Raw genomic sequence first — 17,882 nt, forward strand, 5'->3', positions numbered from 1 at the left:
GAGATCTTGGAGTCATTGCGAATAGTTCTCTGAAAACATCTGCTCAACATGCAGCGGCAGTCAAAAAAGCTAACAGAATGTTAGGAACCATTAGGAAAGGGATATATAGGAAGACAAAAAATATAATGCCACTATATAAAGCCATGGTACGCCCACACCTTGAATACTATGCGCAATTCTGGTCATCCCATCTCAAACAAGATATATTAGAACTGGAAAAAGTTCAGAGAAGGGCAACAAAAACAATTAGGGGTATGAAATAGCTTCCATACAAGGAGAGATTAAAAAGACTGGGACTATTCAGCATAGAAAAGAGACATCTAAGGGGGGCTACAATAACATTACTATTCAGCCAAGTGTCTCCAAAATTAGCAATTTTACTAAAATCTTTAACTTAATTACAGTTAACAGTAGTGCTTGTCTCCAGATGATGCACTGAGAAAAATTCAGTCTAGTTTTCTTTCAACTTGGCCCATTGGGACTGCTTCAGATATAGGAGATAGTTAAGAGATTACCATATATACTCATCCATAAGCCCAATTTTTTTAGTAAAAAAGGGAAGCACCAGAGAAGGGGGTCGGCTTATGAATGTCTATAGAGAGGGAGAGGTGGGACACAGCCCCTCCCCCCAACAGAGGGCACAGGGAGAGGCAGTACATCCAGAGGGGAAGAGGCGGGGCCAGAGTCTCTGCTTCTGGCTGCTCTCCCCCCAGCCTCCAAAGCGGCTGCAGCTCCGGGGCTGGCAGGCTGCAGCCGTGCCACTCGGCCCCGCCCCACAGAGCAGGATGTGGCCACGCCGCCGGAGCACACTGCGGCCACGCTGCCCGGCCCAGCCCGCTGGAACATGCTGCGGCCGCGCTGCCCGGTCTGGCCCGCCGGAGCAGGCTGCAGCCGCGCTGCCCAGCCTGCCGGAGCAGCTCCAGCCAGGTCAGAGACATCCTCCCCTGGCCCTCCCCAGATAAGGTGGGAAGGGATGGGATGGGGAGAGTGGGGGGGTCCCGGGCTAGGGGTGGGGTCATGTGGGGGGTTGGTCATAGGAGTTACTCCCCTGACTCCCAGCTTCTCCCCCCCCCAAAATATTTCCCCATCAGTTGCTGTCCTGGCCCGTCAGGGTAAGCAGCTGGCGCGCCGGGACACTTTTGTTTACTTAGGTTTACCTCCGTGCCTGCGGACGCTCGAGGTAAACAAACCATCTTGGCTCGCCAGCAGCTTATCCTAATGGCCCTGGAGGCAAAGTTTGCTGACCCCTGAATTATAGGGTCGGCTTATGAACAGGTTATAAAAATTTTCTATTTTTACTTATCTTGGGGGGGGGGGGGGAAATCGACTTATAAACGAACCGGCTTATGATCGAGTATATACAGTATATTCCCTGGGAAAGCACACACTTTTAAGAGACATTCCTTTGCTAACCAGTAGCATGATCTTGCACAAAATAACACTCATGATTCCTCACTTAAAAAAAATAAACCCTCAATTCAAGATGCAGACAACTAACTGTGCTTCCAGACAAAAACATCCACAGCTAAACAAGGACTTTGCACTCAAAAAAAATCTAGCTAGCCTTTTTCTCCTAAGTGCCTGGGTCAACCCCTGATGGCAAACCCATGAGAGAACTTCAGGAAGAATACTTCTGTGAGGGTCTTCTCATGGATATCCTCCCCATATCATTCCTTAAGAGAGGTGGAGTTTGTTGTCCTCTATGCCCCTCCCATGAGGGAGACACCTAGGCCTTTCATTTAACCATTCTACCAGGGACCATACGCTGGCTGTGGGACCCCAGTGGATGGGTGCTCTGTGGAAAAGATAATGCTATCTGGGTCTGCACTATCTTTCCTGAATAAATTGTGCAAGGCTGAAGGAGGAACATTGTGTGTCCACTGAAGCTCCAGTCCAGCCACTCCACCCTCCATCTCCTACCCATATGTAGAAGGGATGAGGGAAAGTGCTGCCGAGATAGCCAACTCCACTTTCAGGTAGGGAGGGGCAAGATCTATGTGTAGCAGAGACCCTCTGTGTGCAAATCTAAGGAAGGATACAAAGGCTCAGGTTGTTCAAGGTGAAAAATTACATTCCTAGAATGCTGTCTTTTAATAAAGTTTAGCCTGGGTAAGTACAGGGCCACATTACCCTCTTACCATATGTCTACACTTAAAACCCTACAGGAGCGCAGCTGCAGCATTTTAGTGTAGATTCTCCTGTCAGCATAGGTAATCCACCTCCCCAAAGGGCTCCCTCTTCCACCCACCTAGTGCTGTCTGCACCCGGGGTTAGGTCAGTATAGCTGTGTCTCTCAGGAGCGTGGATTTTTCACATCACTGAGAGATGTAGCTATATCATTATAAGATCCTAGTGAAGACCAGCCCTTACTCACACTGAGATATCCTACTCCTCAGCTACACCTACTGAAATCACCAGGACAATTCAAAAAGTAAAATGATATTCCATGTTACAATATTAATGGCTTTAGAGATAGTTCCCATTTTAAGTACAGGAAATTCACTAGTACTGATATAATAGCTCTACAACGAGAATGAATTTTTGAGTATGCATGTCCTGATCATTCAGTAGCAAAAAAGAAAGTCGTATCCTCAAAGGACTAGCAACCATTTGAAATTTTCTTGACACACTGAAACCTGAGAGCAAACGCTGAAGAAACTACAGCAATCTGTTTGCAAAGAATTCAAATGAAGCAAAAATGCACCCTCCAAGCTATTGTTTGTGCTGCACTTTTGAAATATTAATTGTAAGAAGATCATTGTACAATACTAGCTGCTTTAAAGAGCCTCAGGGGAAAAAATACCAGCCCATCCACTAATATTGCTGCTGGCACAAATGAGGCAAACTTCATGTTTCCTTAACACCAGAGTATTTAATCCCCGACTAGGTGAGTTCTTGTTATTTATGACCATTTCCAAATACAGAGGATGCCACCAAGTGTTTTGGGGATTTTTTTACTCCAATAGTAAAAGCGGCTGCAGAGAAGACTTCAGAGAAAGTCATCACAGAATTTGAAAATGTAAACCAGCGGCCACTGCCACTTCCCTCCTGTAAGTACAACTGTCCAGAGGCAAAATTTCCAACAACAATGTCAAATCACATTATTCAGAATACCTATAAATAATGGCAGGATTACAAAAATGTAGGCACAGAATTCAAGTTAAATCTTGGAGAGAAAGCAACTAAGAAGATTACAAAGGTGAGACCTCTGGGCTCAGATGCTCAAAGGCATTTAGGTGCCTAACTCCCACTGATTTCAATGGGAGTTAGGCACCTAGATTCCTTTAAGGATCTGGACCTTGATCTCTAGGTATAGAGTGTCTCCTTCTAGAATACCCTCTAATGGCTAGTCCCCAAAAAAACATTACTGCCTCTTCACTATCCAGAAGGTTAGTACCGAGATTAATTGGAACAAGACAAACAAGGGAAGAACAAAGGAGCAAAACGAGGGAGGGAACAATGAAATAAATTAGGAGAACAAAGAATGGGAGGTTTTCCCTGGCAAAAAGCCATTAGTTTCTCTGACAGAGAAGTTTTCATTTCTGGTTGCAAAGATATCCTTCAGAATACGTGAAATGCAGTTCTGTCTTCCTCAGTCTGCACACCAACAGTTCATATTGTTCCAAGCAGCAGCAAGGAGAAATTGACAAGGCTACTCAGTCTCACTGGTGTTATTCAATCTGTGGGGAAAAATTAAAATGAAATTGACATGATTCTTGTCACTATATTGCGGCTTGGAAAAACTTGGATCAGCAGAGGCAGACAATGCAGCTACTCATATGGAGGAGACCCCAAAGTTCAGAGGTTAGAGGACAGGCAAAATAGCAAAAATATCTATCCATCTCACAACACTCAAAGAAGGTCTTCAGGTGGGTGGGGAGGAGAGAGAGAGAAAGAATCCTTTCTACAGTCCATCAGCCAGAGAATTGAGATTTATTAGAGACCTAACTAGCTAGACAATATGAAAGATGAAGGCCCCTGAACAAGGTTCAGGGATAGTATACCAACAGAAATCCCAACATCCTCTGACTTCCCAGAAGCTGACTTTTTAACAGGATCTCACAAGTAGGCACTCTCATCTTTCTCATCAGCTATGAGTTAGTAGACCTAGGGCTGGTCTCCACTTAGTCCGGACTTCGGACTAAGGTACGCAAATTCAGCTACGTTAATAACGTAGCTGAATTCGAAGTACCTTAGTCCGGACTTACCGCGGTCCAGACGCGGCTGGAAGTCTCCCCCCGTCGACGCCGTGTACTCCTCTCGGCGAGCTGGAGTACCGGCGCCGACTGTGAGCACTTCCGGGATCGATCCGGGATCGATTTATCGCGTCTTAACCAGACGCGATAAACCGATCCCAGAACATCGATGGCGTGCCGCCGGACCAGCCGGTAAGTGAAGACTAGGCCCTAGTATCAAAGGGGTAGCCGTGTTAGTCTGGATCTGTAAAACCAGCGAAGAGTCCTGTGGCACCTTATAAACTAACAGACGTATAGGAGCATGAGCTTTCGTGGGTGAATACCCACTTCTTCGGATGCATGTAGTGGAAATTTCCAGAGGCAGGTATAAATATGCAAGCAAGAGTGAGTCAGGCTAGAGATAACGAGGTTAGTTCAATCAGGGAGGATGAGGCCCTCTTCTAGCAGTTGAGGTGTGAACACCAAGGGAGGAGAAACTGCTTTTGTAGTTGGCTAGCCATTCACAGTCTTTGTTTAATCCTGAGCTGATAGTGTCAAATTTACAGATGAACTGAAGCTCAGCAGTTTCTCTTTGAAGTCTGGTCCTGAAGTTTTTTTGTTGCAGGATGGCTACCTTTAAATCTGCTATTGTGTGTCCAGGGAGGTTGAAATGTTCTCCTACAGGTTTTTGTTGCTTGGCTGTAGACAATGGATTGTGTGGTGTGTCCGGGATGGAAGCTGGAGGCATGAAGGTAGGCATAGCGGTCGGTGAGTTTTCGGTATAGGGTGGTGTTAACATGACCGTCACTTATTTGCACCGTGGTGTCTAGGAAGTGGACCTCCCGTGTAGATTGGTCCAGACTGAGGTTGATGGTGGGGTGGCCTAGTCCTTCTATTAGAAGGCATCTGGTAAATACTTCAAGCCCTGAGTGTAACCTAGAAAGAAGCAGCCAGGGAAATTCTAATAGGCCTAATCTAATATTTGATAGGCCTTGTTTAGAATAGAGAACCTGAAGTCAGCTGCCTTTGCACCTCTTCCTCCATACCTTCACCTATAAATCAATGCTTAAAGCTTTGTTTTTTATTTTAAATAAAAGGATTGAATTTACAACCATCAAAACTCAGCTACATGACAGTCCAAGAAAATTTTGAAGACAAACCACTAACAGAATCTCTGTCTAATTAAATGTGGTTTAATTAATCACAATATGTAGTTTCCTAGTGATTCTATCAAGGAAAGGGCAACAGTAACTCTCAGAATACATTTCTAAAAAGTATGAAGAATCACTTCTTCTTTTAAAAGGTAGTTATTGAAACCTTTACTGGATTTGATTGGCTGCCCCTGAATTTATATAATACAACCTTCAACTTCCAGGTTAAAAAAAAAAAAGGCCATATATAGTTTGCACATTAAAAACTTGTGGAAACAGCCACAATTTTTTTTTTTTTTTTTTTTTGGTACAGATAATTTGTACATCTAGGGGATGCTGAAGCTGAAAGAGAAATCAGTCTCTGAACTTTATAGGGAAAAAAAGTAACTAACGTAACAATCCCTGTTGCAAAATTAAGTGAACCACTCCTGTTCAGATTAAAATGAAAATGAAACTTGGAAAAATGCAAGCAAATACATCTGGGGGAAAATAATCCAAAATACACACTGAGACTAAGAGGGACAAAAAGGGAAGCCAAAGTAATGAAAGAGACCTAAAAGTGATAGTGACTGGAAAAGGAGACATGAGTCTGCTATGCAGTATGGTTGTGCTCCAAAAGGTCAACACAATTTTAGGCAGCATCTACTCAGGTACCATGTCATGGACAAGGTTACTGACCATCTTTATATCACATCTGGAATTCTACATTCAGCCCTGGATAAATACCAGAATAAAGTACTGATAAATTTGGGAAAGTCGAGAGTAAAGTAATAAAATTATTTATGATCATAGATTAAAAGAACTAAATATTTATAGCTTGACTAAGCGATGATTTACAGACTCCAAATAGCTGAATGTGAGCACCAAGGATGAAGAGGAATTATCTGGTACAGTATATTAGAGTACAACTAAGAACAGCAGGCTGAAATTAAGTCAGAAAATATTTAGGCTGAATACCCGGGTAAATCTCATGCCAATGACATGTATTAGGCCGTGGAGTAACTGCCCAAGGGAAATGAGGGAAGGCACATCACATCTGGTTTTTAAAACTACACTGGACAAAACACTAGACAATAGTTAGAACAAGAAAATAATCTAGCCCTAAATTAGTTGGTCTATCTGAGATGGGGCCTACCGCCCTTTGGGGCACTCTGCAAGGCATATCTATAGGTACAGCCATACTTAGGACGGTGTGCAGAGTTCAGACACTGCACTTCCAGCTAGCACGGGTATAAATAGCAATGTAGATGGTGAGGCATGGCTTAGACGAGTAGAGTAGAGTGCTTTACACACCAGGGTTTATACCATACATGGCTCACTACATGCCCACGCAGTGCCTCCCATGTCTATATTGCTCTTTTTAGCAGTGTAGTGTCCCACTGCCTCCCCCTGCAAGAGCCTTTCCTGGCCACAGTGAAAGGCTCCAGAGGGGAAAGGCTCCAGAAGCTCCTGTAGTGCCTGTAATTTACACATCGTCATACATGTAGACATACCTTATCAGACAGGTTTTTGCTTGAGGAAAACTGTAGGAAAGATGCATGCTGGTAGGCAGGGACTAGCTTGTGTCCTGTACTTGGAATTCTGTCAATATGCAGGAACTTGTTATTTAATCAATGTTTTGTGTTTGTTGCATGATGTTTCAAAAAGCACACTGAGTTAATAAATAGGCACGCTGAAGGGCACGATTCTGTGCTGCAAGAAACTAAAATGGATGATCTAATACAGGTATTTTCCACTAGTCTGTTTTTAAAAATAACACCATTACTGTGGGGAAAGCCAATGACAGATTATAGAGAGCAGACATAGGAAACACACTGCCCCTCCAAGCAGAAATGCGATTGGCATAACCCTCTCCTAATACGATACCAACCCACGTGGTCACGTGCAACTGATGCCTGTATTTCCCAAATGCCCCCCAATCTGGTTTGCAATAGCTGTAGCAATGCTTCAGGAGACACAGCAAGATAGCCAATGCAAAGGAGCCCGAGGTGCAAAGGCGCCAACTAACTATAAATGACCCAGCGAGCTGAAGCAGAAGTAGAGATGTGTGGGAAATGAAATGTCCCTCCCTAGGAAATTTTAACGTCCAACTTTTTGTTTTGATTTTTTCCCATGTCAAATTTTCTGCAAAGAGAAATTCTGCACACAAATTTTCTGCACAGCTCTATCCCTGCTCCCTGTATCATTTATGCCCTGTGAGTACCTTTGCACTGGTTATCTTGCTACATCGGTCCCCCTTTCACACACACAGGCACTAGCACTGTGCCAGTATTATTCCCCCTGTAGATTATGGCACCGTCCCTCCAGCTTTCTGCAGCCTTCCAGGCACCGTCATTTCATCAACCCCCACAGTGCCCACCAACCCACACCTTTGGTACCCCTCCCCAACCCATCCTGGCATCCCCCAGATTCTCTCCCTGACCCACCCTGGCACCCCCTTTGGTACACCCCTCTGGAACCCACCCTGGCACCCCCTCCCCATGCACCCACCCTGGCAACCCCTTCGGTACACTCCTCCCTGACACACCTTGGCACCCCCCAGTACCGCTCCGCGACTCATCCTGGCACCCCCTTCGGCACCCACCCTAGCACCCCCCAGTATCCTCCTCCCCACCCTGGCACACCCCACGACGCACCCTGGTACCCCCCACCCACTGCGATCTCCCTTGCCCCCAAGCGATCCCCCCCTTACGCACCCCCACCCCATCCCTAGCCTGGCCCCGCCCCCAGCGCACCCCCGCCCGGCCTGCCTGGCTCGCTGCCCCCGGGGCCATCTCCGTGGCCGACCCAGCGCGCCACACCAGCTCCAACCGCCAGGCCGGCTCCCAACGGCTCCTCCGCCCGGCCCGGCCCGCGGCGCACTGACCTGGACGTGCCGCGCCATCTTCCCGAGCGGCACCGGGAGCCTGGCGGGGGGGCCGTGCCCGGCCCGGGGCAGGGGGCAACGCGGGGCGGGCCGGGGGCGGGGGCAGCGTGTGCAGCCTGGGAGGCGGAGAATGCAGTGTGTGGAGCCGGGGGGGCGGCGCGATACAGTGTGGGAGAAGGGAAGCGAGCCGAAGCGGGCAGTGTGAAGGGGGCGGGGCGTCAGCAAGGGGGAGGGGCAATGCAGTGTTTGGGGGAGGGGCGATGCAGTGTGGGGGCAGTGTGAAAGGGGGATGCAATGTGGTTCTGGGGTGGGGGGGCGATGCAGTGAAAGTGGGAGAGGAGAATGGGGGCAGAGAGGAAGTGGGGGGAATGCAGTGGTAAACTGGGGTGGGGGTGTCCTAGAGAGTATGCAGTGATGAGGTGGGCAGAGGGGAGGCAGTGCACAGCCAGCAGAGGGCGGAGAGAGCCATGCTGTACAACTATGGGGGGGGGGTGCAGTGTAAACCAGCAAGCAGTGGGGGAGGCAGTGCAGAGCAGAGCAGCAGAGGGCAGGGGGAGTGTGGAGCATGCTGGGGGCCATGGGAAGGCAAGGAGCCGCCAGCGCTGATAAGATGGAGCACGCAATCCAGTCTGCTCTAGGGTAAATGGGGGCAAGGGGGTTGGTGGAGATGGACTGTTGCCCCATTTCTGCTATTCAGTGTGGTGCATGGTCCCATTTCTCCTGCTGCATGCGGTGGAGGGGATGCTGGGGGTGACGGCATGCTAGACTGGAGGGATGTGGTAATTGGACAAAAGCCATGAGACTAACTCCTTGTACGTGCCACCATCGCCATCAATAGTGACATCACTGTGAGTCAAGATGGCGGGACTCTATTAAATCAAGTGGATCAGGACCTTTGTCCAATAAATGGTCCTTTTGCTGCTGTGGTCTTTTTGGCTGGCAGAGGCAGAGAAGTGCATCACTGCTAGCGGGTGCCTCAGTGACTCCAAAATCCCCTGCTTGGAGTAGGAAAATGATCCTCTGCTTAAATCCATGTGGTATGGGTTTACCTTAGGGCTCATTTTAGTTCAAAATCCAAATATAGTAATCAGAAAAAGCATCTGCTTTACTTCCTACATGGAGCCCCAAGAGAGTGTCACTCAAGTTATTTTGCCACTGGTGAAGAAGTATAGGAAAGGCCAACAGCCTAGAACAGAGCAGTAGGGCACCTGGTTCAGCATTGTGTATCCACTAGTCACTCCTCACAAACACCTTAATGCACCTTGCTGTGCAATATTACAGCATGCCGGGAAGAATTTCCTCCTTTGCCCTGTGTTAATCAGTTTCGGCTCTAAACGAAAGGATTGATGTCCCTTGTCATTTTTATCCAAGTTACCATATTAGCAGGTTACTCCAGGATCTGAAATTTGGCATAGGATTGTGGGTTATTTCCCCTGCTGCCTCATTTTAAAAAGTCTCATGCACAGCATGAAGATGCCACAGGAAGGCCTGAACTGGCGCTATTGCTTCCCTGAAGAGATGTGTCCAAAGACCTGGAGTGGAGAGTGAAACTGACATTTTCCTAGTCAGTCCTCTTAGTGTTGCTGCTGCTTTTGTCAATGGGTTCTGAGACGTAATAGTGATAATCTAGAAGTGCTGGAAATAATTATTTGATGTTAGGAGAGCTTGACACACACAGCCTGACTTATATGCTTGTGTGCAATTTGCTGTCATAAATATTTGAATATTATCTATACCAAACAGCTCCCAGTAAGGTTGTGAATTGGCCCAGCTGCCTGAGAATGGAGGGAAAACAAGGGAAAAAATGCTACAAATGGAGTTCTTTGTTGAGTCCCAACTGAAGTCAGTGCTTAGCACCTCCAAAAACCAGGCTAGAGTGTCTGAAATTGGGCCCTCAAAAATCAAAGGCCACGTTAAAAAATCTTGGCCTCAGCCCAGATCCCCTGACTCCCATGCATGCACCTCACCAAAATCACCACCCCTTTTTTATCGCATGGAAGAGCAGTAGTAGTACCTGGATGATCATAAGCAATGGGGAAAGAGAAAGTCACAAAACATGCAAAATGGCACAGAAGAAGGGCACAGAGATACACACAAGGAAAGGAGGACTGGGGAGGGCCTGTCTTTTTAATCTGTTTGTACAACACCTGGCACAGTGGGGGTGCTGGTCCTTTACTAAAGCTCCTAGATGCTACATTGATACAAATCATAAAAATAATCATAATGATAATAATCAAAAACCTTAAAGGGAAAACAGGGGTCAGGAGCCCAACAAATATCTCCAAAATAGAGAGAATTACCACGAATGGAAACTGAAAAGAAAGTCTCAGAGATAATAAAAATAATGGCCAATTGCTTAATTATAAAGTGTGGAGATTGTATATACGTTTCTTCTGGCTATGGATCTGATGCAGTGTAGCAATGAATCAGACTAACTGCTAAAACAAACTTGTCAGTACAAGTGGTAACTATAAGATTAAAAACTTCTACATTTTACTGAAAGACCTTGGGCCTACTCAGACAACTGCAAAGTGTGGTATGTATAAGCTTAAAAAGCAATGAACAACACTGGAAATGCAGGGAATCATGACCGTGCATAAATTGAGCACTGCTGTACGGAAAACAGGTTACTTCTTCCTAGTATCAAGAGTGAGGTGTAAGAGCACTCATATGCCATAACCCGCACACATCAGTCCATGCCTCCTTAGATACATCCAGTCTCTGCATAAGCCCTGCCCTTTTGTTGTACTGTGCACTTGTGGGTTAGGAACCAGATGCATAGGGGGGTTTGGATCACTGGTTCTTAACCACATGTGCCTCATGCATAGGCTCTCCTCAGGCTTGTATGTTGTGCAACTAAACCATTCTTCCTGCTGTTCAAAGCTTTTTAAAGAACAAAGCCAATGAGTTATAACAATTTAAGAACTGAGCATTTGGTAAGGGATCAGGTGGGCAGACAAGTGGGGGAGTGTTGGCAGCCTCAGGAAGACAAGGCCAGGTCAGGACTCTCATCTAAAATAAGTCTAAACTAGCCCTATGTCTAATCTGCCAAAACACCTACTGCTTCCTGCCTTGCCCTGTCGTTTTGAGCTGTCTTCCCCCATGTGTATTCCCACCTCCTCCCTTAGACTGAGCACAAAGGAGAGAGGCAGTGTGCATTAGGAGGGCAGAGAGGAGCTGGCACAGGATGCAGAGCAACTTTAGGCAGAGATGCTTGGCAGCAGAAGGTGGGCGGGGAGCATTGTGCAATCATCTGCCTGTCGGGATTATATACCTGCCTTAACAATTCCCTCATCTTACCTGCCTTAGTTACCAGACAGGGCCAAGATATTGGGTCTTTGGAACAGATTTTCTGATGCAGAAGTCTGAGGTCTGTATCTTGAGTACTGTGGACAGGGCAGCAGCTCAGATTAGCGGGTTCATGGATCCCCAGATGAAGATGTAGCAGCCCACAGATGCATACATTTATTATAGCTCTGTCATACATGGCATCACTCATCATCAAATGTGTATGGTAAGGCAAGGATCCACTTGGGGCACAGTTAACATGACAGTGTAGACCCTTTCTGAGCAGCACACACCTATTATGCTGGTTGGGTGCCTATTGTCCATCTTTGCTTGGTGTTTGTATAAATATAAAGCCTGGTGAATATTAACTGGATAATCTAGTATTCCATTGCAGAAGTATGGGCTGTGATTATCCAAAACTACATTCAGTTTGGTTGGTATGACCAGGGCCGCCCAGAGGATTCAGGGGGCCTGGAGCAAAGCAATTTTGGGGGCCCTTTCTGTAAAAAAAAGTTGCAATACCATAGAATACTATATTCTTGTGGGGGCCCCTGTGGGGTCCGGGGCCTGGGGCAAAATGCCCCACTTGCCACCCCACCCCTCACCCCCCGGCGGCCCTGGGTGTGACCTTGGGTGCCTAGGGTAGCTCTCACTGAAAATGCCAAGGTCAGGGCAGACTGCAAAAAGGAAAGCAGATACTCCCAAAACTGGTGGTTAACACTGAAGTTAGACTCACCAACCAGTCACAAACTGTGCTCCTGATCCCCCACACTTATTATCAAGAAGCTAAAAAAGAAATCATACAGCCCCCTTTATTGTATTCCAGCACTCTGTTTCCCAATCAGCACATAGATCCAGTACAGTAGGAAGTTATTAAAAAACTCTGTTCACTATACAAAATGTTCTTCTGACCCCAAAGGGACAGCTACATTACCAGGTCAATATTGGTTTGGATCTTACCCAAAATACCACGCTGCCAGCCAGTCCTTTAGCATCTAAAACTAAAGGTTTATTAGAAAAGAAAAGAAAGAAAGAAAGAACATGAAGAGAGTTGTTAAATGGTAAAGCACTCAGATACATACATAAGACTTCAAAGTCCATATATCAGGTTCTTAGTACTTGGCAAGTTTGCTGGCTTGAAAGTCCCTCTGGAACACATCCACATAGGTCATTCAGTCCTTTGTTCAGAGCTTCAGTTTGTAGAAAAAAGTTACTTCAGAGGTAAGAAGCAGGAATGAAGACAAAGTGAAGAAGATGCCACTGCCCTTTATATTCCCTTTCCCATGTGACCTGTACTTTCTGTGTCCCAAATACAAGCTTCACAGGACATGGCATGGAAAAGCTGTCCACCGCCCTTAAATGCCTTGCTGGCTCATAAGCATATCCCCTGGCTCCTTTCAATGTGTTCATTGTATAGCTCATGACCCTTAATGGGCCATCAAATAGGCTAGGCCAAGGGCAGAGAGGAGCTGGCATAGGATGCAGAGCAACTGATGCCAACCTGTCTGGGGGGTGTCACACAGAAACACAGCACAAATTTGGAAATACAGATATACCATACATATCTATGACTCACAATACAAAGGTGATAAACATATAAACAAGATTATCATACTTGGCAAATAACATTTTTGCATGTACCCTACAGGGCATATCTGGTCAGATTATTTGCAATTTTATAGTATTGGTATCAATAATACCACCAAATGTTCCACATATTCCATATAGCATCACAATTGGGTCTTCCTGATGTTGTCAATGTACAAACGCCCAGTGGTTCATGGCTGGGACCTCATCATCAAAATATCATTAAATATCCCTTTGCCCAATGGGGAAATGTTAATGGGGTAACTATAACAACAATGGTCACCCCCTCTCCTTGTCCTCTTTCTTCTGTCTGCCCTCCCCTTCCTTCCAAAGGAAGCTTCTGTTCCATCAATGCTTGGTAACAGCTGAGAAATGGATGAGTTCCTTTCCATTTGAATTTTACTTAAGAAGCTGAATGAGAAGCCAATGCAAGCTTCCAAATACAGTTTCTTAAGCCCTGTTTACCCTAGGCAGAACGGCATTGCAAACAACAAAGTGTAATGCCCAGAACTTGCAACACCAGTAAAATGTCCTGTATCCACATACAAATGCAGCTCCAGGAGCTTCACAGGCATTGGTCCCTTTGATTGATGATTGTACTACTCAGGAGCAAGTCTCTGGTCTGGGTGGACAAATGCTGAGAATGATGCTTTTTCCTCACTGTGGATAGGAGGTCACATGTTGTAACTGCATTAGTTCAGAGGGCTGTCCCAGCTCTATCCCATAATACAGTGCCTCACCTTTCAGCAAGCTTTCTTGGCAAGTGTCTCTTGACACTCTCCACCACTTGCCCCAGACATTGCAGGAGGCCATTGTACCAGTGGATAATGCCTAGCATTTTCTGCAAGTAACTAGAACACACACCTCATCGTCAGCGTCCACTCCTCTGAGAACTGAACAATACTCTAGCTCCCTGCCACTATCTACATGTAGTAACACCTGTAGTGGCAAAACATTTTGATCAAGCTGTGAATTGGCCAAAGGTTGTGTCATCTCTTCCTGGGATCTTGTATAATGTGGTAATCCATGTGGAAGTCACCTCAGAAACTAGCAGAACTAGCTCCTGTCCAGTGCTGTACACATACACAGTATAGATAGCAACAAATTAAACCTCACAACGTCCCATTTTGTAGACAAGACAGAGAAGTGAAGTGAATTGCCAAAAGGCTACAGAGGGAGAGAGGATTAGAGCTCAGAAGTGTGTGTATCTCAACTCTGAGCTTGGTCCACTGACTATAGTGGCTAGGTAACATTTAGCTGCACAAAAACTTATAAATACCTTTATCGTTTTAAGATTTGTAATATTAAGGGCCCCTCTTAATCAAATGCATTAGTGTTGGATTATTTAAATGTATTATGTCTTTCACAGTAAATTATTAAGCCTTTGGTTTTATTTAGTTTTGTGTTATACACAATTGTTTGTATATTACAATACTCCTTCATTCATATTAGCAGGTTAGGATATTTGCATAGTGAGGCAGCAATACTGTGATAATAGAACTGATTAAAAAAATAACTACAAATGCACTGAGATTCATAGGCATAGTGTTAAGATAAGCAGCAGCAACCTTTTTCTGGGTGAATGCCTTGCTCAAAAGACAGTCAACATGCAATGCTGGAGCAAACTTAAAGCTCTTGTTTCTTGGGCTGGGCAAAATTGGGAGTATTAGAGAGTGACACCATTGTTCACCTGTGGGAATGTGGAGATCATGCCAATTTTGTGCACTCTCTAGTGTGTGGCTGTATCAGTTAAAATGGCTGCTTGTCTTGGTTGCATTGAGGATCCAGTCTTCACAGGGAGCAAGCACAATCGTTTTAAGGGCAGAAAAAGTAGGAAACTCCAGGGATTTAAAATCAAACATAATCAGAGGGAGAGTGCATGTGTGTTTCTAAACCCTCAGTGAAACCACCTCCTAACCCAATTAGAGACCCAGAAAGAGGATAGTAGGGCAAATGTAAACCAAGACTCAGATGCTTTTTGTGGGGAGATTCTACCACTGACAATAGAATATAAAGAACAAAACCCTTTTTCAGTTTCTTAAAAATAACAATTAAGTAAAGAGTTTTTATGCCTTTTGCCCACCTTTACACTGGAAGCTGGACAGTAGGACACATTGGAGACACTGTTCTGAAGGTGCTGCATGGTTTTGGCATCATAGCTAATCTTGTTTCCATTGAAATCAATAGCTAAACTCTTATTGGCTTCCATGGGAGCAGGACTGGGAACTAAGAACGCATTGTTCCTAATAAGAGGTCTCACTTGGACTTCTCTGTGGTTTTAATGTACTATTTCCAGCTCAGGTGTGTGTCTTATTTTCTCCTGTGTGGAATGGCACCATCCTACTGAATTTGTTGTTACGGGGTTATTTCACTACACCTCTTGCTAAAGAGAAACCCTAAATTGGATCTATTTGTTTGTGTTTATTCATATTGTTATCCCACCAGAAAAAGGCTGAATCTGTTGTATCCCTTTTATTTAATTTAGAAAGGTCTGATTTAAAAAATAAAAAAAAAGAGAGAGAAAGCAGCCAAGAAAAGATCAGCTTGTTGTATGCCCTCTTTCTTGAATGACTTCACTTTTTTTTGCACGATATTTCCACTGAAAGGAATAAGAATTTCATGGCAATAAATAACACAGCAATGTAGTGGTTAAATTACCCCAAATACACACATCCGCAAACAAAATACATTTAACTATGCTTTGGAAATGTTTGCTCTCTGAGGGGGGTCAAAAAGAATCCAGCCAAATTTTCTAGTTTGCATACAACTGTACAGTTTTTGACACATCTCTAGTATGATATATGTTTTTCTCCTCCAGCTGTCATTCTCTTTCTGTTTTTAATTTTGCATTAACAGCAGGAGACCATAAAGAATTCTAGTTTGTCTCCATGGATAATGTTTTGAAGATAATATATTTTGGTCCCCTGTGTTGATATGTACTTTACCACAATTAAATGATTTGCTTTGGTAATCTCTTGTTTGTAGTAACGAACAAATAAACAAACAAATAAATCCTCTAGACCTCCATGTCTATGGATTGGGTATTTTCAATAGAAATAGATTACATTTTAGAAATTAATAAAATCTACTAATCAAGTTTCTTTTTAAATAATAAACATTTAGCTAATATACAAAAATGTAAGTTGTTTGGCCTATCTGTAGAAAGATTGGTAATAGCTTATAACACTAAGGCCACTGGTTAAATCCAAAGCCATCTTTTAAACCTAAGTCAAGTGATCTTGTCAATGACCTCATGGCATGAACTTCATTCCTAAATTAACATCATGCTAGGAAAGCTACAAAAACAACAACTAAAACCAACAACCCCAAATATTTCTTTATTATCTGCATGAAGTTCATTAATACCTCATGGCAAACAGGGGCACGGGTGCTGGAACAATTTTTATAGTGGGGGTGCTCAGAGCCATTGAACCAAACTGTAAACCCTGTATATAATAGAAACCACTTCCAGTCAGGGGGTGCTGCAGCACCCCCTCACCCTTAGTTCTAGCACCTATGAACAGGGTTCATATCCAGCCTATGACTTTATTGCAAATCTAAGGAAAATTTAATTTTCCAATGGCATATGGCAGAAAAATCAACATCTTAAGAGTAAAGGAGATGTTCAAACTTCACTGTACATACATTCAGAACACCCATGTTATATACGCACTAAATGCAAAAACTAAATTAATGTAAAGTCAATGCACCATTTTCAGTGGATGCACTTAAAACTTTCCTAACTTTAAGTTAGATAAATAGAGAATATTAGTGCACTATTTCCAGCATTTATTATACATCACTGTATTTAGTATAGGAAATACTGAGGAAAGATTGCAAGTACTGAGGCCAATACTTTAAACACTGGGTGCCTAGAGTTTATGTCTTAAGTCCATATTTAGGCACCTAAATAAGTGGCTTGATTTGCAGAGATGCAATGAGATGTAATGGGTGCTCAGCATGTCTGAAAACCAGGACACTTATTTAGTGCCCAAAATTTGGCGTTGAATATCTTGGCCTCAGGTAATTCTTTAGTTATCTAAATCTTATTGGCAAGTTTTTAAGGGCTATCATTTTACATTCCAAATGTTAAAGTTTTAAATGTGTGGAGAAACAAGACTGAAGGCACCTAGAGTCACATTAGATTGACCATATGGAACATGGCCAATGATTTAGATTGCTTGGAAAATGTATGTGAATTTTCCCAGAATATTTTAAAAAATAAAGAATTTTGTGCTTTTAATAAAATGCCTTTGGCATTTCCATGAATGCAATATCTTGAGGGATCAGAAGTGTGTGCAGCTAAAACGCACTGCTAGTTGAAAGCATCCCAGAAAAGGTGAGTGTTGGAGCCCACAGAATTTTGTCTATGTGACCGTTGTACAGTTGGAATTCCATGTGTCTGAAGGGCATGGACAGAGACCAGGAGTAGCCACCCCTGCTAACTCCACATTAATTCATAGAAATCCCCACCTTACACAATTCTGCTTAAAGCATAAGTGATGACCGAGGGAAAGAATAGGAGGTAAATAAATTATTCTGGGTGGAGCCATACAGTATGTCTGTTGGTTTGGTTACACAGGAAGCCCTAGATTTCCCTCACTGCTCCTTGGGTCCCAGATCCCTTCTGTCAGATAGTAAATTTCTGCCCCTGACTAGCATGATGACTTAAGCGACCTGCTGTTTTTATACAATGGGAAAAGTGTAAATTGTTTCATGCACTCAGCTAAAAAAAAAAACAAAACAACCAACCAACCAACCAAAAAAAAACCAGACAATTCACTTTTGGCTGAGACTAACCCTGGAAGCTACCAA

At 44.3% G+C, this 17,882-nt stretch overlaps 1 protein-coding gene across 5 annotated transcripts in view; it reads right to left on the reverse strand.

The window, feature by feature from the left end:
• Positions 1–8,345, reverse strand: part of RANBP17 (RAN binding protein 17) — a 256,109-nt gene extending 247,764 nt beyond the window's left edge. For 4 of the 5 annotated variants that reach the window (XR_010589850.1, XR_010589849.1, XR_010589851.1 and 1 more), the window contains exon 1: positions 8,193–8,345. Coding sequence is in view for 1 of the 5 variants with exons in the window: in XM_005284080.4 (XP_005284137.1) it covers positions 8,193–8,210 (18 nt within the window). In the remaining 4 variants the exon portion in view is untranslated. Of the gene's footprint in view, positions 1–6,819; positions 6,908–8,192 lie in introns of those variants that run through there. The other variant, XM_042850768.2, reaches the window with a different exon arrangement.
• Positions 8,346–17,882: the final 9,537 nt, after the last annotated feature.

The sequence above is a fragment of the Chrysemys picta genome, chromosome 8, assembly GCF_011386835.1.
Source record: "Chrysemys picta bellii isolate R12L10 chromosome 8, ASM1138683v2, whole genome shotgun sequence".
Taxonomy (NCBI): Eukaryota; Metazoa; Chordata; order Testudines; family Emydidae; genus Chrysemys; species Chrysemys picta.